Here is a 22,792-nt window from a genome sequence, read left to right on the forward strand (position 1 = left end):
ACCCGCCCCGAGCATGGCACCACCCTTCACGGCTGCTGGAGCCTAGGGCAGTAGTGAAGTCTCTACATGTGAACTCTGAAGACCTTAACCAGAATGTGGGAACGCGCCTTGCGCAAGGACAGGGACAGGCCCGTTCTGCCCCGTTCTGATGTGGGCCGTGGGGAAAGCCTGTAAGAGCAGAAGATGAGAGGATGAGGAGGACCCAGGGGGTGAAGGGAGGAGGGGGTCCAACAGGGCCAGCTGGGACAAGCCTCTTTGTCAAAATGAAGCAAAGTTTCCCTGAGTCTTTAATGAGGTGGGACAGTAGCCAAGGTCTTAATGCCATTCCGGTCTTTTTTTTTTTTGCTTTTGTTTTTACTGGGTCTTCCTCGGAAAATTCCTTTTTATCCCAATCTTTGAACCTGCCCCAAATTCTCTTTTCCCTTCCCTTCTCATAGAACCCTGTGCTGCCTCCTCATTTCCATTTAAAATTCTATATTTTATACACATGTAATTACTTTCTTTTTGTGGCTCCTGCTAACCAGACTGGAAGCTTCATGAAGGTAGAGATATATTGACTGGCTCACCACCGTATTCCCCCCAGTCCAGTCTGCTCAATCAACACTGTGCATATTAGACAGAATCTTGACACAGGTTGTTGGCATGGATTGAAAACTGTTGGAGATAGTGCAAATTTTAGATTATTAGACTATCAAAAACAATAACCATGTAAATATTTGCATGACAGGGAACATCCCAGTACTGAGAATACAAGGTGCTGCCTTGAAAATGCTGAAAACACTACTGTTCCCATCCATGTGTTCCCAAATCATTGTCTCCTGTAGGACTGGTGTATGTTACATTGATTTCTCTCCAATACATTTATCATCTACAAATGTAGATTTGTGAACCCACACTCACAGAGGCAGGTTGTCTAAAGTCTTTAGCTTACCCCCCTCATCTTCACCAGCCCTCCTGTACCCAAAACTATGCCAAATGCATATGAAATCCATGCACAAACAGAGGACCCACTTCCAGGTGGATTGCTGCTTTTAATCCTTTCCCTTACAGAAATTCTGGAGTCCACATTCTCACTTATTCATAGCTTGTCTCTACCCAAACCCATTTAAAAATTAACGACAAGAATTCTTGATTATTCTGAAACCTGCCATCAAATTCAGTTATTTTTTTCCCAAAAGAGTTCCCCGTACGCAGAGCACAGAATCTTGCGATTGGATGACGACTGTCCTGGTTCCTATTTTCTCGACTTCCCATGTTTCATTCACCACACCTTTTTACAGTGGTTTCTTTGAGCAGTTCTACCCAATCCTTTGGTGCCGCCACTTGATCCTTTTCTGGTCTATCTGGCTATGCTTTCATCTTTAAATATCTTAATCTTGATTGTATATCCTTGGTTTAGGAGAGGTATAGCCAACAAAACAGAACCTGGATACTGAAGTCAGACTCTGATCATCACGGAACCCTGGGAGCTTAGGCGGCATGACAGTTTGCTTTTTCTTACTAATACCCAACCCCTCCAGTCTGTTACAGTCTCAGAATTGTAGCCTGTGGAGGAAAATGAAGGTGCAGTGTCTTCTTCAGTGAAATCCAAACCCTTTTCAGGGAATGATCCGATTTACCCTTCAGGAAGTTGAATGGTCTCTGAGGACCCTTTCAAGGGCCTTGCGTTTTCTCCAGAATCCAATCCACGTACTCGATCACGTTGGTGTAAATTCCTGGCCGCTCCCTTTGGCCACAGCCTTCACCCCAACTCGTGATGCCTACCAGGTGCCACACCTCGTTGTGTTTACAGGACAGGGGCCCCCCCGAATCCCCCTGTGACAAACAGAGAAAAGAAAAGGGCACACAGATCAGTTCAGACTTCGCATCTTAAATACCTTGCCCTGGGAGTGATTTCACCTGAAATTCTGTCTTGGCCCTTTAATAAACTTCAAAGAAGCAGATTACCTGTTCCCCATACCAATCTATCCACGTCAGATCTTAGGGTAAGGAAAAAACAAACCCACTGTGTTCCCTGCTCATTGGCAGAAGACTGATTTTTTAAAAATGCACCAAACCAAGGACTCCCTGGTGGCCCAGTGATTAAGAGTCCACCTGCCAATGCGGTGGTGGGTAGGGGCTGGGTTTGATCCCTGGTCTGGGAACTAAGATCCCACATACTGTGAAGCAACGGAGCCCACGCATCACATTACTGAGCCTGAGCACCGCAACTTGGGAATAGTCCCCAGGTCCTGCAACTGGAGAAAGCCCCTGCGCAGCAGCAGAGACCCAGTGCAGCCAGATATAAATAAATTAGTTAAAAATTTTAACTTAAAAATTAAAAAAAGTTTAATGCATTAAACATTCCAATTTGAGTTTATTCAATTGGCTGAAGACAGGGTTACCTTACAGGCATCCTTCCCTCCTCCTCTGTAGCCAGCACAGACCATCTTGTTGGTTATTCTGTGCTTTCTGTAACCTTCCTGGCATTCTTCATTAGTCATCAAGGGTACCTTGGCTTTCTGGAGAGTATTCTGTATTTTGTCTAAAACAAAATTTTGATTTATAAATGGAATAATCACATACACATAATATAAATTTAAATATAAGTACCTATATTTAAAATCAAAACCGCACCTATTTAAAAATCTAGAAGAAAACAAAAATAAGGTTTAGTTCACAGACCTTTGTAATTACAGCATGTAGAGAAGATGTTATTCTCACTATTGTACCCTTTTGTTCATGTTAATTAAGCTCAAAATTAATTACGGCTCTAACTGGAATTACTTTCCAGAGAAAATAATTGGATAACAGGCTAAGACATTTACTGAAAAGTGCTAGGTTTTGAATTACACTTCATTAAAAGTAATGAGTCTTTAAAGAGATTGTCATATTTAAAATTTCCAATCAAATAGGCGAGGTATCGTCTTCATTGGGGTGATTTTTGCCTTTCCATCCTTATGAATACACTTTCTGCAATTGAATAATGTTATTATTTTGCTCTCATTTTGGCTGTGTGACTTGAGATAGCAGAAAATGTTGTGATTAAACTGTGTTCTGTATCTTCAGCTGTAGCACACAGAAAAATATAGTTTCTTACCTCTTAATTTTCTGTATCCCCATCCGGTCACCCAGCATTCAGTATACATCACATTTCTATCTCCTTTGGAAGGTAGGCATATGGGCCATTGAGAATCTAAATTTTAAAAATCACAGTTTAGTTATCAGAAACAGAATACATCACATTTCCCAGGAAAACTCTCTCCCTTCACTTTCTATGATCAGGGTGTGTTCTCAGGTTATTATGTTCGGGTTTTCGTTTCCTCTTTGTCATGCGTTTTCATTCCTCATGGTCAGAGTTATCTATCACACATCAAGGATGAGGGAAGAGACAGCCTCCTCCATTAACTCTGTTACTCTCACGAGGTCTGGGATCCTATAGAAACTGCTTCCTCATTCTGACTTGCCATCCTTTCTTGCTGAAAAAGGAGATATAAATCATCTCTAACATTCCAATATATTATGAAGTCATGTCATTCTGTGAATCTGAAGAAAACTTGCCATTTGAACCCCTCCCCACAAAAAAATAGATTCAATCATCAGGACAGCATACCAGCCTTTTATATGCATATGCATTTTTTAAAAATATGGACCATTTTGAAAGCCTTTATTGAGTTTGTTACAATATTGCTTCTGTTGTTTATGCTCTGATTTGTTTTGCCTGTGGGATGCCGCATGTGGGATCTTAACTCCCCGACCAGGGATCAAACCTGCACTCCCTGTATTGAAAGGCAAAATCTCAACCGCTGGACCACCAGGGAAGATCCCAGCATTCAGTCTTAATGGACTGAAAGGGGAGCTTTGCAGCCCTTCTCCCTTTTTAATGACAGTAATACGTGGAGGGATTGCCAAGGTCGGGCCATGAACCTGGGAGTGTGAACCCCAGCATCACTGCAGACAACTTTCTGTTTGAAATTTTCCATACCTGTGTAATTCAGTGCTGTTTCTAGTTTCAACAAGGCAATATCATATCCACTTTCTGCCTTTTCATATTGATCATGAATTATTATTTCTTGAACCCCAAAGAAAGATGTATCCTCTTTTATTTCTGATTGATTCAAAATGCTGCTATAGACACGCAACACATTAGGTGACTCGACCCTAAGGAGTAAGCAAGAGAGGAAAAGAGATTTCCGTTAGCAAATAATTCCCAACCTTTTGAGATACAGTGCTATTTAACTCACTATTCCTAGCCAGTGAGGGGCTTTTATGTGGAAAGAAGTGATTTTCTGCTAAGATTTTTCAGTCACATAGTCCTCTTTTATGGAAGGTCCTGGGCTATCAATTACCTTATATTAAATGCACAAACATCAATGAATACTTTTTCCACCCTTCAACACACACACACACACACACACACACACACACAGAGAGTTCTGGGTTTTACTTTAGGTGCGGCTGTTGATTGGCTGTGACCCTGAGAAATTCATACATACTTTCTGGCACCCCATTGGCCCATATGTTAGAGCTAAAAGAGACTAATGACCTCAAATCTTTGAGTTATGAGTAAGCTGAATAATGATAAAAATAAACCGACAAAACCACAAATCTGAGTCTAAAAACAACCTAGAAGATACTGCAGTGCAAAGAGGAAGTCTGGTCAACTAAAATTCCCTGGGATACACACAGCCTCTATGTGCTCGATGGAGCTTTTATATCTGGCCGGTAATGAAAATGACTGAAGTAGGGAATCCAATATGATGATGTATAATAAACCCTTCTTTCTGTGTCTGGAAATAGAGTGAGGGGTGGGGAGAGAGGAAGGGAGAGAGAGCGCAGAAGGAGGAGGAGGAGGAGACAGAGTCAGAGCGGAGAGGGAGAATAAGTGGGAAATTACATTCAGGACGCAGGAAATTCTCTTTGAGTTTAGTCCTAAACCCAAAGCCCAGGACAGTGCACAGAAGGTGATATAATCAACAGGAGGTAAGCAGAAGTCCCCTGGGGATGTGTCTACATTTAGCCAGAAAAGTGGAATATTATGGCGTCAAACAGCCATGCTCCTGCCCCTCTTCTGATGCTGGTATAGAATATGAACAGCTCTTCCTTTTAACTTTTTTCCCCACTAAAGACAAAATTAATTTAGCAAATAGGAAAATTGACATCTTTGAAATAAAATACTAGAGTAGATTTAATATTAATATATGCATGAGCATGGTGAACGAGTAAAACCAGCAACAGTACTGAACTCGTTGAAACAGTGAGCAGCTGTTAGTATCCACTGGTTTCCGATGATGGCGCCTCCGCACAGGTGTCTCTGGGTGGGTGATGTCGTGTGCAGAGTTATCTGCCACGGCCATTCTCCGTGAACAGACTGGGTTCCTCCAACAATTCTGGTCTTGATTTTGGTTGTACACACTACGACAGAAGGATTGCAGTGAGTAGCTTCCTAAATCTTCATTTTCTATCAGTAGTTAACGTTCCTTCAGGCACACAGGGAACGCCCTTCCCTGGGTTCAATAATGTACCGTGACCTTCACTTGAAGATACTTTAGACTCAAGTTGGCAAAGCACGATATGAACATGAAACCTGAATGCGTGGTTCACCTTGTAATTGCACGTTCCCAAATAATGCCCCAAATAATAGAGAAGGACAGGGCAGCCTGGCACGCTGCAGTCCATGGGGTCACAAACAGTCGGACACAACCGAGCGGCTGAACAACAACAAAATAATGTCTCATCTGGGACTTCGAGGCTTGCCCTCCCTCAAATAACAACCCCAGCGATTCTTTTAAAGCAATGGTTGTCAAGTGTGGCCCCCAGACCGACCTCCCAGGCATGACCTGGGAATTTGTGAGAGATGATCGTTCCTGGGCCCCACCTTAGACGTCGTGAATCAGAAACTCTGACAGTGGACCCTGACCGCCTAAGTTCTGATCAGCCTCACTGACGTTTGAGAGCTCTGGTAAGAGGTGAGCACCGTTTGCAGCCTTTGTCCGGTTCCGCCCACTGCCCTCCCACCCCAGCTGCCCTTTGGCCCGCTTGGCCCCTCCAGCTCCACCCACACCCCAACCCGGCTTCTCTTCTGTTTGTGAACAGCTTCTGCCCTTTGGTCTTATTGACAGATTGGGGTTTTATGCTCGACCCTTGATATTTCCGAGGACTTTGATTCAAACTCACCCCTGTTTCTTTCTTGACTTGGAAAATTAATATGTCAGCAGTAACTAAAATATATTAAGAACACGTAAATAAAGACCTTGTTAAGATGAATTATAGATCTCGGTGTTCATTTCTCAATTCAAACAAAGTACTGAAAATACCCATGCTTGGCCTTGCATTTTGAACTAATAGATGTTGCTTTGGATGGCAATTGCTCTGTGTCTTCAGAAAGTTAAGTTATAGTATAAACCAATGACAGTGAAAGATATAAATGTCTCAGTCAGATATTCCCTTGCATATTAGCACATTTTTAATCTAATGCAATAAAACCTAATCAACTCATTTCACTTATATCAGAAGGTGCATTAAAAAGACATAAGATTTAATTTTCCTTTATCTTATAGTTTCTGTTTAGCTGTCAGTCTGCACCTGATATAGTCTGCAACCTTTAGAGATCAGAGTCCATAGATTCATTAGAAAGGAACACAAGGAGGGACATTAGAACATTAGAAGCATAAGGAACATTAGAAAGGAAAGAGGGAAGAGAATGGATTCTGCAATTTAAGGTGTAAGTGCTGGCTCCCCTTTTTAAAGCGATGTCACCATTACTGACAATAAAATCGACTCCATCCTTTCTACTGCGTGGCAGCACCAGGACAATAGAAAGATCGTAAATGCTCCTTTTTGTCTTAGGGAAATTTATTGTAAGAAAAACAGAGAAGGTATGAGATACAACTCAACTGACTGTAAAGAAGCTAGAACCATCCAGAGTCCCATCAGAGCCCCTCTAAACCCTGCTGCTGCTGCTGCTAAGTCACGTCAGTCGTGTCCAACTCTGTGCGACCCCATAGATGGCAGCCCACCAGGCTCCCCCGTCCCTGGGATTCTCCAGGCAAGAACACTGGAGTGGGTTGCCATTTCCTTCTCCAATGCATGAAAGTGAAAAGTGAAAGTGAAGTTGCTCAGTCGTGTCCGACTCTTGGCAACCCCATGGACTGCAGCCTACCAGGCTCCTGCGTCCATAGGATTTTCCAGGCAAGAGCACTGGAGTGGGGTGCCATTGCCTTCTCCGCTCTAAACCCTAGGAAGGCAGAATTTCCCAGCTAGGAGGGTAATATTGGACACAGTGTAACATTGTGTGTTCTACAAAACAAGTTCTCAGAACCTCAGGATTTATTTATTCACCTCTCAGTAGAGCCAGTATTTCTGACACAGAAGATTTTCATACTTTGAAATCTACTACAAAGCATAATTATCACGTCCATTTCACTCATTAAATCTCAGCTGCAACTTAATTTATATTGCATTGTAATATTGGGCAGTAAGCAATAAAAGTCTAGAAACATGCAGTGTATGTAAATCATGAACACTAAAGACGTCATAGGTTATTACGATAATTTAGGGGAGAATGCGTGTAGGGAGAAATGTTCCTATTCTATCCCTTAGTGTTGTTTTGTTACTATGCTTAGAAATTGGCCCCTGGAATGGAAGTACTGCTGATCTGGTATTATCATTTTTATATTATTATAGGTCTTGCTTAATATAGATAATCTTTTTATTTCCACTCTCTTATACTCATTGTTACAAGTTAATAAGGTTTTACTGTAACTTTTGCTAATATTCATAAATACTCTGAACACTTGTAGGAAATCTGAAGGCCCTGGAGAAGGAGTTACTGAATATTTCTTGTATATATAACATAATTTTCCAAACATAAGATGATTATTTATATTTCAATTAAAGATCAAGTAACAACCAACAGAAAGAAGATGACTAATTAAGATGCTGGTTGATATTTCTATTATAAAGGATAATAAGAAAGATCACTGACCTTGATATCAACAAACAGACATAAAAATGTTGACTAAACCTGAGCCTCGCCAGGAAATACTGGTTATATAAATGTATCAAATTATAAAATGTTTAAGCAAAAAATGTTAGTCACTCAGTGGTGTCTGACTCTTAGCAAACCCATGGACTATATAGCCCACCAGGCTCCTCTGTCCATGGGATTCTCGAGAATACTGGGGTGGGTTGCCATTCCCTTCTCCAGGGGATCTTCTTGACCCAGGGATTATAACATATATTTAATTAATGCCAGGCAATGCAGAGTTTAGTTAAAGCCCAATATTTACCTTTATAACAGGTCAGCCTGATTGACAGCAGTGAAAATAACAGAAAATTGTAACTACATTCATTGTTGTACTAATTTTCTTCCCTCTGTGGCTATTATTGATTCTCTTAGTCATGACATACTCAGGATAAAATAACCCCTTCAGGTTATTACTTTTTTCAAGTGACGTTAAACTCACCATTATCCATTTTACATAACCTTAATGTGTATCCAGAGATGCTTCCTGTCCCATGAAGTATTTTAGTTGGAGATCCATTTGCAGAAAGTTTTAAGTAGCATTTACCCCTGCAGGTTGGAAGCAAAATGGTATAAACATAACACATCTCTCAACAAGCTGGGACAGGAGCGTCTATGGGACTTGACAGGTCTTACTTCCCTCCGTTGCACGATTCTTGAGATGGAGAATAGGTAAAGAATTGGCAGCGGATGCTATTGGTACATGTTTTCTGGCAGGCTTCATGCCCGTCCGCGTCTACGATGTCCAGTTCTTCTCCCAAGAACTCAGTGTGGCGATAGAATGAAGAATGGCAGAACACTGCACCGCAGAAGCACAGATTGAGATGCGGAATGCAGACCCTCCCGCCCATTTGCTGGCCTTGATCAGAAGGAAGAGCTTGCACTGATTACCTGGGACACTGTGCCGGCAGTTTTGTAGACTGAAACCAGAAAAGGCTTTGTTCTTTCTAAAGCGTGCGCTTGGCAATCCACTTGAAGATGTTTTAAGGAGACACAGATTTCTAAGAGTGAAAAAGGGATGTCAAGAGGCACCATGTAAACCGTATCAAAGAAGAAGACATTTTCATAGTGCATATAGAAATCAGTTCCTGTTGGTATTCAATAGGGAAGGGGTTCCCGTTTTGAAAGTACACTGAGTCAGAGTCTAGGTTGCATAGGTGGCAGACATTTTCCAAACTGCCTCTCAATTTTCTGAGCTTGCTCTGTTCAACATCACTGTGCCTAGCACCTTCCTTTTTCATTTCCTTTCTCTCAACTTTCCTAGACTATCTCAGCTATCCAAGAATTTTCACGCTGCCTAGAAATCTGCTACTGAAGAGTTGCTGTAGGCTTAGACAGAGATAAATGCAGGCTCCACACCCAGGCAGCATTTCTCTGGGAGAAAGGAACCTTTCCTAACTAGTACAAAATCACAGTCCAGGGCAGTGATGTCCAACAGAGGTTTTTGCAATGACGTAAACATTCCACATCTATGCTAGTCACTACGACAGCCACTAGCCAGCCATATGATGAGTCCTTGAAATGTGGCTAGTACAGCTGAGGAAATGAAGATTTAGTTCTATTTAATATTCATTAATTTGAATTTAAGAGGCCAAGTCTTGGCTTGTAGCACCCATGTTCTTCTCTCATCCTGTAATGATGATCAAATACCTCCTCTTATAGGTATTGATTGGAAATTTTATAAATGGAATATGAAAGAAAGAGAACCGTGATTAAGACAAAATAACACCTTACAAAGGCATCTTTCTAAGTTCTGAAATGTTTAATGCCTTAAGGCCCAATCTGTGCCCTCCTTCTCTCTGTTCAATTTTTTGATGATCTCATCAGTTTTAGCAGCATTAATTACCAGCTGGGGATACCTAATCACTGACTTAAATCTCTCTTTTTAACTGCCAATTCGATATTTCTTTCTTATTGACTACCAGACACCTCTTCCCTCTTGAAATCAACTCTATAGGAAATCTTCCCTCATCTCTTCATTGGTATTTCCATCCTTCCAACTTTCTTGAGCCAAAAAATTTTGCAGCTATCACTGACTTTTTCCTTCATGCTGGTATTCAATCCATCAACAAATCTTACTGGCTCTACGTTAACAATATATCCCAATCTAATCACTTCTGTTTTACTTCCACTCTGGCCCAAGTAGTACAAGACTTTTAATCTATTGAGCATACTTATCGCATCCCCATGTTTAGAACCATTTTGAAAAAATGAAAGTAGCAAAGATATTCTCATGTGACAAACCTACTATTGATACTTCTATAGTTATATCCTCCCCCGATTAAAAAAAAAACCAGCCTTGCTTGATGGACAGAAGCTCAAGGGCTTATTTTGGCTGAATTTCTCTGGAGGACACTCCCCCCAGGAATGAACAGCCATGTCAAGCAAATGCCAAGAACTCTTAAGAATTCAGATTCAGAAAATACCTACAACCTAGATTTTAAAGCAAACAGTCTTAAGATGATTTCTCCTTTTTTTTTTTTAGTGAATTTTGTTAATGGGGGCAACAAACATCCTTTTGATGATCATAGCAGTTTTCCATGCTTTTATTACAGTTTCCTGTGTTAATATGCATTATTAGGGAAATGGCCTAAATTCTCGAAGCGTCCTCCACCATTATGCCCAATTCTTTTGATGAAAGCCACTGTCTGCCCCGCTCTCCACTTTGAATTTGACAGGTCACTGCGATTTCCAGCTCTTTGTACTCCTGTATCAATGATCTTAAACCAGGCATTGGGCTGAGATACCTCTCAGTGACTATCATTAGTTTCTTCCTTCTATTCAGAACTAGCAACCCTCTCATTGTTGCCACTGTGGTTCAGTCACTAAGTCGTGTCTGACTCTTTGGGACCCCATGGACTATAGCACACCAGGCTTCCCTGTCCTTCACCATCTCCCGAAATTTGTTCAAATTCATGCCCATTGAGTCGCTGATGGTATCTAATCATCTCATCCTCTGTTGCTGTCCTTTTGCTGAAGGCAAAGACCTCCCTCACCTAAAGAAAAGCAAAAGTCCTGTGGTCACTGAGTGGGAAATGGAAAGAGGGGCGCTAGGATTCTTCCTTGCGGTTTTTATCTATTCTAGAGAGACATTTAGATAAAATTTGTAGTTGCTCAGAATTTTCAAGGGTGGGTTTTGATCAACTGTTTTAAAAGATAACACATGACCCTTAATCTTAACTCCTTACCTTTCAGATGCTGTTGGCCATTCTTCAGACAAGAAGGTAAAAAACAGACAGCTGGGATGGTGAGTACAAATGCTGCGACAGACAAAGGGATCCGGGGCCATGACAGTGTCAATGGTGATGTCCACAAACGCCGTTCTAGGGAAAATGTCCCTAATGCAAGCTGCACGGCAGAAGAAAGCATATTCAGAAGGTCAGTCCATTGGTAGCATCGATAAAAGTAAAACCCCACTCACAGTATTCATAAATTCCATATAAACATTTGTTGGGAGGTGAGGGAGGGATGAACAGGCAGAACACAGGGAAATTTTAAGGCAGTGAAAGTATTCTGAATGGTACTCTGATGATGGAAACATGCCACTATGTATTTGTTCAGACCCATACAATGTATGACTCCAAGAGTGACCTGTAATATAAGCTTTGAACTTCGGGTGATTATGATGTTATTTTGATGTTGGTTCGTCAGTTGTAACAAATGTACCATCTGGTGAGGGATGCTGGTAATAGGGGCGGCTGACTATGTGTCTGGGCAGGAGGTAAAGGGAATGTTTATCCTTTCCTCTCAATTTTGCTGCGAACCTAAAATGGCTCTAAAGAAACAAGGTCTTACTAGTAACTTTAAAAGATTTGTTTATCCCAAGATCTTTTACATTTTTAAAATTAGGATAACTGAAGTGACTGCTGTAAGCTTTAAATTCCAATATAAATTTTTATCCTATAGAACATCAGGAATTTTTTTTCATGAGGAAAATATAAGGTCAATGGATCCATTTCACCAGGGAGCACAAATTGGTATCCTAAGTGAGGCCTACTGTACATATCATTAGCACTGAATGGCTAAACTACCTCATTAAGAAGATAAGAGTTACCCAGGTTAGAAAGGCCACAGGACTTCAAAGAAAATCCAGAACTACCTCATTAAGAAGATAAGAGTTACCCAGGTTAGAAAGGCCACAGGACTTCAAAGAAAATCCAGATACCACTTCACGGAGCTTCGTTATGCCGGTTGGTGTCCCTGTTTGGGTGTTCTTCAACAGACAAGTGTTACTGAATAAAGACCAAAATGGAAAATTATTTTATCCCTCCAAATGCAAGTAAGGAAAACTATAAGATAATTTTAAAAAATCACATTTAGAGATGGCCTGGGCATGGAAGCTAAAGAATTGCTCTGAAAACTTTGATCTGAGAGACTAGACAGCTGCTCTTGAGTCCCATCTCTGCTGGGAGTTGGTGGTTCTGTGAATTTTGTCCGTTTTATTTTTTCATCAGTAAAATGACAGCTTTAGATGGGTAGTGACATGAAGAGTGGAGATGTAGGAACTGAAGACCTCTCAAGCTCGTCTCAATTTTACCATTTTAACTTTTCAAATAATACCTAGCAACTCCTGATGTCCTGGCTTGCTGCTCACTTTGCATTGAATCTTACACATAAAATATGTAGAAAGGTGGCTTTGAGCTGAGCTAGAGGTAAACCACAAAACCTTAATTATTGATTTGAGAACTTTATCTTTGTCAGGAAGCATTTAATAGGAGGCTTCCTATGTGTTGTTTTGGATCTGTCAGGAATTCTCTGTTCGTTATTAATTCCATTCAGGAATTAAGAGGAGAGGCAAGCCTCTCCCGGGGGCTGAAGAATCCAGGCATTTCCTTCAATAGTTTTTCTATACGGTGATAAGTACCCTCTTCCTTCTTGTGAACCATATGGTAAAAGTGATTGTTTACAACTCTCTCTCTCTTTAATATGGATCGCCTACGTTTTGTAAGTCTGGAATTTTAATCTTTATCATTGCTGAGAATTCCTACCTCGTAAGACAGTATATATGCCCACACCATGTTGATTAAAACACCTTTGCTCCATCAGAGCTCTGGTCTCCATGTCTTTATTTCTCTTTCTTTCTCTCTCTCTCAGGCCATTTCTTTGGAGCACAGAGGCTCTCTGAGTTCACTTTCCTGCCCAGGCTTCTAAGACCCTCTCGAGAAGGCGCTCTGTGCCTTCACCCCATCAAGAAGGCATCTGAGGCCTCCTTGAACAGAGCAAGCCCCATGCCAGAGGCTTTATTGGCTTTCTGTGTAAACCAAAGAATATCAGCCTCTTTCTCTCTTTTACTTTCTCATCGTCGACTCCAGACCACTAGGTTCCAGTCCATTAAAGGACCTCAACACATCTTATGTTATCATTCATTGCTTTTCTTCAAGAAAATCTTTGACACTTTATTTCTGCTCATCTCCTTTCTGTGAATGTGTAGACCAGAATGTTAAAATCCAAATACTAGTCATTTTGAGTTCTTTCATTGTTGGATTTCAGATAAGTGTAGTACATGTATGTGCTGAGTCTCTTCGGTCATGTCCTACTCTCTGCGAACCCATGGACTGTAGCCTGCCAGGCTCCTCTATCCATGGAGTCTCCCAGGAAAGAATACTGGAAAGGTTTGCCCCTTCCTTCTCCAGGGGATCTCCCCAACCCAGGGACGGAACTCACACCTCCTATGGCTCCTGCATTGCAGGCAGATTCTTTACCCCTGAATCACCAGGGACGCTCCAGATAATTGTAGCTCCCTATACAAATCCAAAATATCTCAAATACTTCTAAATTAAAAAGTTAATGATATTTTTCCCTAAAAATATTTCTTAAGAGAAAAGAAGTTAATAAATTGCAAATCAGATCCTTTTATATTTTTACATAATATATTTATCCCTGGAATATTTCAAAATCTAGTAGCGGGACAAGTTTTAAAGTATTTCACACAGGTTTCAGTTACTTTGTCTCAGATGGGGAACTGTTATTTGGGAGGATATCTGAGTAGGTTTTTCTTTTTGATTCTACAAGTTCAGACTGTAGCATCCTTTAGGCTGAGAAGGGAACTGACTGACCATTGCAACTGTTTTAAGATTGCCAATTAAGGAATGTAGCACTCTATAAATTAGCAGCAGACAGAAGTTCAGTGCCTGGGTCAGGAAGATTCCCCTGGAGAAGGAAATGGCAACCCACTCCAGTATTCTTGCCTGGGAAATCCCAAGGACAGAGGATCCTGGCAGGCTACAGTCCATGGGGTCACAAAAGAGTTGGACACAACTTAAGAGACTAAACAGTAACGACAATAAATTAGCTAAGAGGTGGATTTAACGTTTTTGGTAAGTGTCCTTGAAAGACAGATTCTGTATTATAAAAGGAAGTGCATCCAACCTGGACTTTAAATACATTTTTCACCAGAAAATCTATAGTATTAGTATTTTTAGAATTGTCTTGCATGGGTTAAAAATAAAATTTGACTTCAAGTTGATAGGAAAGAAAAAAAGAATTCCATTTTGTTTTCCATCAGCCCACAGCTCACTCACCGATCCTTTGTGCTTGGAAAGCGACTTGTGGCGAATGTAAAAAAATGACAGTGCGTGTCGTCTGTACACCTCTGTTGGCATTCCTGAGCACTCTGGGTAATAGAGCTGTTATAGTTCATCCCCTTCATGTTTAGGTCCACATACACATCTTTGTTGCAAGCTGGAAATAAAATCAGAATCTATGGGTATTTTCCAGTCTCTGGGGTCAAGTATGGTCATTCAGTCTCAGCCACTGTTCCTCCAGACTTGCTCTTTCACTGACTTTTTCTAAGAAATCCTCTAATTCTATTTTAATCTGCTCAATTCCTACTCTTCCATGGAAACAGTGAGAGGATGCCATTGCCTTCTTACACTGCAGCAACATGGGGCTGCTGCTAAGTCGCTTCAGTCGTGTCCGACTCCGTGCGGCCCCATAGACGGCAGCCCACCAGGCTCCACCGTCCCTGGTATTCTCCAGGCAAGAATACAGGAGTGGGGTGCCATTTCCTTCTCCAATGCATGAAAGTGAAAAGTAAAGTGAAGTCACTCAGTCGTGTCCGACTCTGTGTGACCCCATAGATGGCAGCCCACCAGGCTCCTCCATCCATGGGATTTTCCAGGCAAGAGTTCTGGAGTGGGGTGCCATTGCCTTCACCACCAGCAGCATGAGACTTGTACATTTCTGCTTCAGTTTTATGAACTGGCCTCTCTTGTCTCCTTCACTCCACTAATGGACTGATTCACTAATTAACCTATACTAGTATCTATTTCACTATTATGGCGAGTGTCATCTCAACCTTTATAGCTGCTTTCCTTGATTTGAATTAATGTATTTAATAAGGACTTTCATATAAAACTTTAAGCTGGAAAGGAGAGGGGAAAAAATGAATGATGACCTGATGTAGCTGGATGTGTCTGATGAGATAAATATTAATGACCTGTAATAGGATGGGGCTTCCCAGGTGGCATTAGTGGTAAAGAATCCACCTGCCAATGCAGGAGGCACAAGAGACAGGGCTTCTATCCCTGGGTCAGAAAAATCCTGTGGAGTAGGAAATGGCACCCTGCTCCAATGTTCTTGCCTGGAAAATTCCACTGACAGAGGAGCGTGGTGGGCTATGTCCACGGGGCCACAAGGACACAGCTTGTGATTAAGCACAAGCACAGCATAATGGAGTGGCGGGGGAAGACACACATGTGCTAATTTTTACTCTGTGTGAAGAGTGCGTCGCTGAGAGGGTTTGTTTCCATATCGCAGGATTTTATTTTATAGCCATAAAACCATAGCTGGTGTAACTACCTGTATACATCACAGTAACTAATATCAATTCTAGCAAGACGTCTTACCACTTATTTGGTGCAAGCATTGCTTGGAAGAATATCCAGAAATTGCTCCTGTCATATTCACCATTGGCAGTGTTCCTGTAATGCTGTCTTTCAGGATGCACGTATACCTGTTTTTTTAAAGAAATAACATTACTGGGTGAAAATGTATGTTTTAAAATAACGGATCTTAAAAGTCAGCCCACAGAGAGTCAAAGAGAAGGAAACATTCCTCCATCTCATGCCAAAACAAATATTTTCTTAAGAGATTGTGAATTTGGTTTTCATTCCAACATCTCGACATTGAAAAAAGGACATAAAATTTTCCTTCCAAACACGAAATAGGAGTGGGTGAACTATGGCCTTTAGGTTAAATGCAGCTCTCTGCCTGTTTCATTATATAGTTCATGAGCTAAGAATGGTTTCTATAGTTTTCAATGATTATATTTTGAATCATTATATAAGTATTTATATAATATCCTTGATTTTGCTATTGGATCCACAAAGCCTAAGATATTTACTTTCTGCCTATTAAGAAAAACTTTGCCAACCTCAGTCGTAAATTCTAGAATAGTACGTTTTATAAGTTTCAGGGAACTATGTAAATACTCTGAATGCAGCAATAGTGCATAAAGATGCTGATAATGTCATCCTGCTGAAAAGCTTTATTATTAAATGTTAAACTCAATATGAAAACAAAAATGGTAGGTGGAACGTCCCAAGATTTTTAAGAATAAGACTATAGACACAAAACCACCAAATGTAATTTGTGAATCTTGATAAGATTCTGGTTAATTGCTGTAAATTACATTGGAAGGACAACTGAGATGATATAAAGGGATTCTTGTTAATTTTTAATGTCTTTTGTGTACGATAATATATGCTGAAATATTTAAGGGTGAAATATTATGATGGCTTCAAATTATTTCAAATGGTTAGACATCTACATATACATAATAGAGAAGACCAAAATGACAAAAAGACTTGGGATGATATGAAATCATTGTACTATTCTTTCAAATTACCTTTATAAACAATGCATTTTTTTTCTAATAACATCATTGAGGGAAATATACTAATTTGAATAATATAAAGTATCAATCTGGAGAAGGAAATGGCAACCCACTCCAGTATTTTTGCCTGGAGAATCCCATGGACAGAGAGGAGCCTGGTGGGCTGCAGTCTACGGGGTCGCATAGAGTCGGACACGACTGAGCGACTTCACTTTCACTTAAAGTATCAGTAATCAATCGAAAGGCAAAGAACAAAATGATGAACTGGCTTTCAAGTAGAAAAACATCAGACAGAGAGTACCGTTAATATTGAGACCACCAGAGAGCTGGAAAGTCCACCCTGAGGGGCACGGCCGTTCCTCCTGACCTGCCTAAATGCTGCTCTTTCCTCTGTAAATATTTAGTATTTCAGTTGAAGGAACATACATTTTCCAGTGTTAACGTCGTTTTATAAGACGGTAGACGACAGTGCATTGTTGGTAACTGTCTGTCATATACAATCTATTTCCTCTACGTAGAAAAACAAACATTTACCACTTGGTAGGATCTTCGGATGACGACTCCGCCATAAAAGTGAAGAGCAAACACCTCGGATGGTGGGTGCAGGCGCTTTGGCAGTGCTTGGCGTTTGGCGTGAAAGCCACAGAGATGTCTCCTCCTTTAAAGCAGGCATCTTGGAACAGCGTGGTCACACACTCTAGGTCGTAATACATGACGCATGTGATTTTGGATTTTATGGGGCACATGTCTGATCAGGTAATAATCTCACAAAGGCAAGTGAAATAGGTCTGCTTAACGGGAAATATCAGAACTTAGAAACCAGGGCCATCAACACTTTTAGTTTATTGGATAAGCAGCCACAGATAGAAAAGAAAATTATGAAACGGCATGTGTCTCAATAGAACAGCGCTTCTGAGTGATTGTCTGGAGACGTGGGTGCTTTGCGAGTAATTGATTTGTTTCTCAGATCTTTTCTGGCAGAAACGCCTTCTAGGACCCCATCCAGGTCTAGAATGGTCTCTTCTTTTCCTTTCCCTATCACTTCTCTATGTCTAAACACCATGCTTGTGTGAAACAAAGGCTCCGTGTAGCCTTTGGGTAGCCACCCAACTTTGGGTACCTACTGCTTTGGGTAGCGTTTGATGGCCCTTGAGGGGATAAGGTATCATATCACTTCACTCTTTTGAATGGACCAGTTCAATTGACCTACAACACTATGTTAGTTCCTGTTGCACAACATAGTGATTGGATATTTCTGTACATTTCAGTTTATCATCATGACAAATCTAGTTACCATCGGTCACCATACAAAGATAGTACAAAATTATTGCCTATATTCCCCACGCTGCGCAGTCTGTTACTATGAATCACTTATTTTGCAGCTGGAAGTCTGGGCCTCTTAATCACGCTCACCTATTTCTCTCTTCACCGCCTCCTCTCTGGAAATCACCTGTTGGTTCTGTGTTTCTATGCCTCTATTTCTGTTTCATTATGTTTGTTCACTTGCTTTGTTTTTAGGAATTAACATAGCATTGTAGATCAATTATATTTTAAAAATAAACATTTTTTTAAAAAAGAGATCAGATTTGTGTATACCAGAGGCATTCACTGGAGGAAAAGGGTATTGGATATGGATAGTCAAAAGGGGGATTCCCTGGCAGTCCAGTGGTTAAGACTTTGTGCTCCAAATGCAGAGGGCCTGGGTTCGATTCCTGGCTGGGGAGCTAAGACCCTGCATGCCGCATGACATGGCCGAAAAAAAAAAAAAAAATCAAAAGGTACAAACTTCAAGTTATAAGATAAATAAGTACCAGAAATGTAATGTACAACATGATAAATGTAATTAACACTGCTGTACGTTATATGTGAAAGTTAGGAGAGTAAATCCTATGAGATAGCATCATAAGGGGCACATTTTTTTCTGTTTCTTTAATGTATCTATATGAGATGATGGCCACATTGTGGCTGTCATTTCATGATGTATGTAAGTAAAATCATTGTAGTGTAGACCTTAAACATATACAGTGTGGTGCATCAATTATATTTTACTAAAACAAAGCCAAACAAATAAATAGGTCATTTTAGTAACAAAAACTTTAGACTCTTAGAAAAATTATTGAAGCCCCTTCCACTGAAACCATAAATAAGTTAAAAATACAAACAAAACTAAATTACATAAAATTGAAATTTTCTTCTATTTCTAGAAAGAAACATCTAATATTCCAGATTGTGGATTTTTAGGTCACTGCTATTTTAATCACTGAATAAAGGTATTGGAGTTTTTAATCTTGGTATATTTTCCTTGACAAATACTAAGATATAACCCTTGGTCTTCTTAAATATATAAGTATATATATATAACAAAAATTAAAATATTTGAGCGGAACAAAATATAACTCAAACTTATTGCAGCAACATAAATATAAGTAAAACTAAAAATAAATAATTTTACCTCAGTAATAACCAACATGCCAGTAAGTATGTGGAAAAGTATACATGTAAAAAAACAGTAGAAATTATCACTAGAGGCTTAGAGGATTATGTAGTCCATGGACTTAAATGAGGAGAAATTTCAACTTCATTTTCACTAACTTCTAACTAAAATATGGCATATCTTTCCACGGCTAATGTAGGAGAAAAATGCATTCATGTCCACAGGACCTGTGCCTTTGGCATAATAAAAATAGCAGATCTAAAAAAACTACTGTTTCAGATATCTCAAAATATCATTAGCACTCATGACTAGTTTGATTGTAATTACCATGCAGGTTTAGACCCACCACTAGACCTTCTTAAATAAAATATTATAAGACCATGTGTGATTTTCCCTTTTGGGTTTATGCCCTCCTGTTTTCTAATCCATAAGTTGGGGAACCAAGCTATTTCCAGTCCGCACTAAAGATAAAACTGTACTTACCACCAGCAACGGAGGCAAATAAAGTGAAATGTACCATTTGGTATAATAAAGTCATCCTACAAAAAATGAAAAATGTGCATATGTTTACAACATAAGACATGAATTTTAATTAATTTACTGAGGTCAGAGTTTACAGGAAATGTGGAGGGAGAGGAGTAAATAATTCAGTAGGAGTCACAGAGCTCCTTATCATAATGCTGAATTTTATCTCCCCCCAATCCTAGAATGTTCAACGTGCTTGTTTGTGCAGTGGTCAACACCTTCACGATTGGGAGGAACCGAGGACTTAGAAGGGTCGTCCCCTTTCCTTCCTTCCCTCCCTCTCTTTTGCCTCCAGCTCACTATTGATCAGACATTTCTCATGATCATCTGACCCTCTCTCCATCTCCATTTTTCCGTATTTATCTTCTCTTCCAATTCCTTTCCTTTGTTTCCATTGTTGGAAGTTTCTTTTCTAAATCTATCAAAGAAGCTATAATTGATTTTCTACTTCTAAAATGTTCTATTTTTAAAATGAGGTTGCAAATATATTCCTAGATTGTCTTGGTCTTCTACGCACATACTTATCTCCACAAAGCCCTGAATTGACATCTCTATGGAAAACTTGAGACAGTTTTCCTGTCTCAAGGGAAATCTCTGAGACAGATTGTCTTCTGATGTGTTCATATTACTCTTGAGTATCTTTTCAATTCCTAAAATACTTGCTACTGAGTACAAACTATTACTCTTCTTCCATTCTGCAATCTCCTCCCACATTGCTTAAGGGTATTAACTAAAAACTTCCAAAATATTAAATCAGACATGTTTTATTCTCTATTGTAAAAAATTTTTAACTCCACAGAAAAAGGCACATCAAGGAATAATTGTTTGAGGGACATCTTAAATAATAATTTTTGAAATCATACCTGAAACACTTTGTTTGTTGTGATTCTTAATAAGAATGTTTTTTGTCTTCCAAAATGGCCATCCTCTTCTCAATGAGTTTTTGCAGGTACTGTTCACTTAACTTTAATATTTACTTTTACTGATTCCCAGTGTGATGTAACATCATTTCCTTGTGCAGAATGCCTGTCAGAGTACTTAAAATCTTTGCATATCAAACATGTACTCTGGTAGAGGTGCTTGCTTTTTCAATACACTGATTTTTTTTCTCTCTCTCGTTTTCCTGTGTATCCCAAGTGACCAGAGAGAAGCTTAGAGAACTTAAATTTGCCTGTGTGCCTTAACCCACTCCAGTATTCTTGCCTGGAAAATCCCACGGACAGAGGAGCCTAGTAGACTACAGTCCATGTGGTTGCAGTCGAACACGACTGAGTGACCTCACTTTCACTTCTTCACTTCTTAACCATTGTTGCTAAGTAGCTTCAGTCGTGTCTGACTCTGTGCGACCCCATAGATGGCAGCCCACCAGGCTCCCCCGTCCCTGGGATTCTCCAGGCAAGAATATTGGGGTGGGTTGCCATTTCCTTAAACTCAAAATGAGGATGCCCGCTGGCCAAAGCTGCACTTAACCACATTTTCAAATAGCAACTGTTAATCATTAATTCCAGGCTAACTGGAATCTCACCATCTGAAAAGAAAACAAGGAAAGTCTGATGGACTAACTGATGTTTGGAAAAGTAGAGAATTGAAACTCAGCTGTTCCAGGGTTGTGGAGCAGGTGGGGTCAATTGTAGATCCCTGCTTTTCTGCAAGCCCATTTCCCCTTACACAGTGTTACCTTGGAGACCTGGAAAGGATTAGTTGTAATGAGCACTAGTAGCTCAGCGGTAAAGCATCCATCTTCAATGCAGGAGACCCAGGAGGTCTGGGTTGGGAAGATCCCCTGGAGGAACACATGCAACCCACCCCACTGTTCTTGCCTGGGGAACCCCATGGTCAGAGGAGTCCATGGGGTCTACAAAGAGTAGGACTCAACTGAGTGACTAACACTTTCAGGGAACTAGATCCCATGCAGAGAAGGCAATGGCACCCCACTCCAGTACTCTTGCCTGGAAAATCCCATGGACAGAGGAGCCTGGTGGGCTGCAGTCCATGGGGTCGCTAAGAGTCAGACATGACTGAGTGACTTCACTTTCACTTTTCACTTTCATGCATTGGAGAAGGAAATGGCAACCCACTCCAGTGTTCTTGCCTGGAGAATCCCAGGGACGGGGGAGCCTGATGGGCTGCCGTCTACAAGGTCGTACAGAGTCGGACACGACTGAAGTGACTTAGCAGCAGCAGCAGTAGCAGATCCCATGTGGCAGGGCCAAAAATAAATAAATGAAAATAAAAGTAAATTTCAGCTACACATAAAGCATATGTCTATAATGCACTGTTCTTTATGCAGTTCGAACATAGAATAGCGAATTTATGCCAGGAAAGCTTTTTGTGGAAAACTGATACATGAAATTATGTAAGGTCCTTATTTCCCTGTGCTGTTTACTTCATGAAACCCCATCTCTATCCTAAAGCCTTAGTACAAAGATTATAATGATAGGCCTCCAACTCTATTGAGAGAAACAGAAAGACTCTGATAAGCGATATACATCATTGGGAAACCAAATAATATTTTCCTAAATTTGGTCTCGCTAAATTAGTGAAATTTCTAAAGCCTTCGAAATAATATAAGGATTCTGAAATATTCTTGTCTATTCAAATGAAAATAGAATAAGAGTCTTACCTGTGTAGGAACTCTTCCATATTAAATAGAGCTTCTTTGCAAATTGACACCAAGTATTCTAAGAATTCTCTTCGACCAATGTTTTGCAGATTAGAATTCTAATGTTAAATACTTTTCTCTTAAAGCTTTCTCCCCCCAACCCCTGCAGTGAAGTAGAATGCTTTTGAAGCTTAATGAAAATAGGGAATTACTGGACAAAATCTCAGGAAAAATTCAGAACTTGGTCTATAGAGACCCAAGAATAAGTTAGAAGCTGGAATCCTTGGTGGCCTAAAATTCTCTGTCTGGGACAGGAAGAAACACATAGGTGCGCTTTCTCAGTCACGGCCAACATCAGATTTCTCTTGGAGCTCCTTTCTTATCAAGACT

General features: G+C 40.3%; 1 protein-coding gene across 1 annotated transcript; it reads right to left on the reverse strand.

Moving 5' to 3' along the window:
* F11 (coagulation factor XI) lies at window positions 1,012-21,017 on the reverse strand. Its single transcript, XM_005698745.3, has 15 exons — window positions 20,664-21,017; window positions 19,759-19,814; window positions 17,376-17,538; window positions 15,853-15,959; window positions 14,527-14,686; window positions 12,128-12,237; window positions 11,194-11,353; window positions 8,897-9,006; window positions 8,642-8,804; window positions 8,448-8,554; window positions 5,226-5,394; window positions 3,965-4,140; window positions 3,080-3,175; window positions 2,385-2,524; window positions 1,012-1,815 (listed from the first exon to the last, which is right to left on the reverse strand). Exons 2-15 carry the CDS (start codon window positions 19,811-19,813, stop codon window positions 1,654-1,656), a joined length of 1,878 nt encoding a protein of 625 aa, XP_005698802.2. The 5' UTR covers window position 19,814; window positions 20,664-21,017; the 3' UTR covers window positions 1,012-1,653.

The sequence above is a fragment of the Capra hircus genome, chromosome 27 (assembly GCF_001704415.2).
Source record: "Capra hircus breed San Clemente chromosome 27, ASM170441v1, whole genome shotgun sequence".
Lineage (NCBI taxonomy): Eukaryota > Metazoa > Chordata > Mammalia > Artiodactyla > Bovidae > Capra > Capra hircus.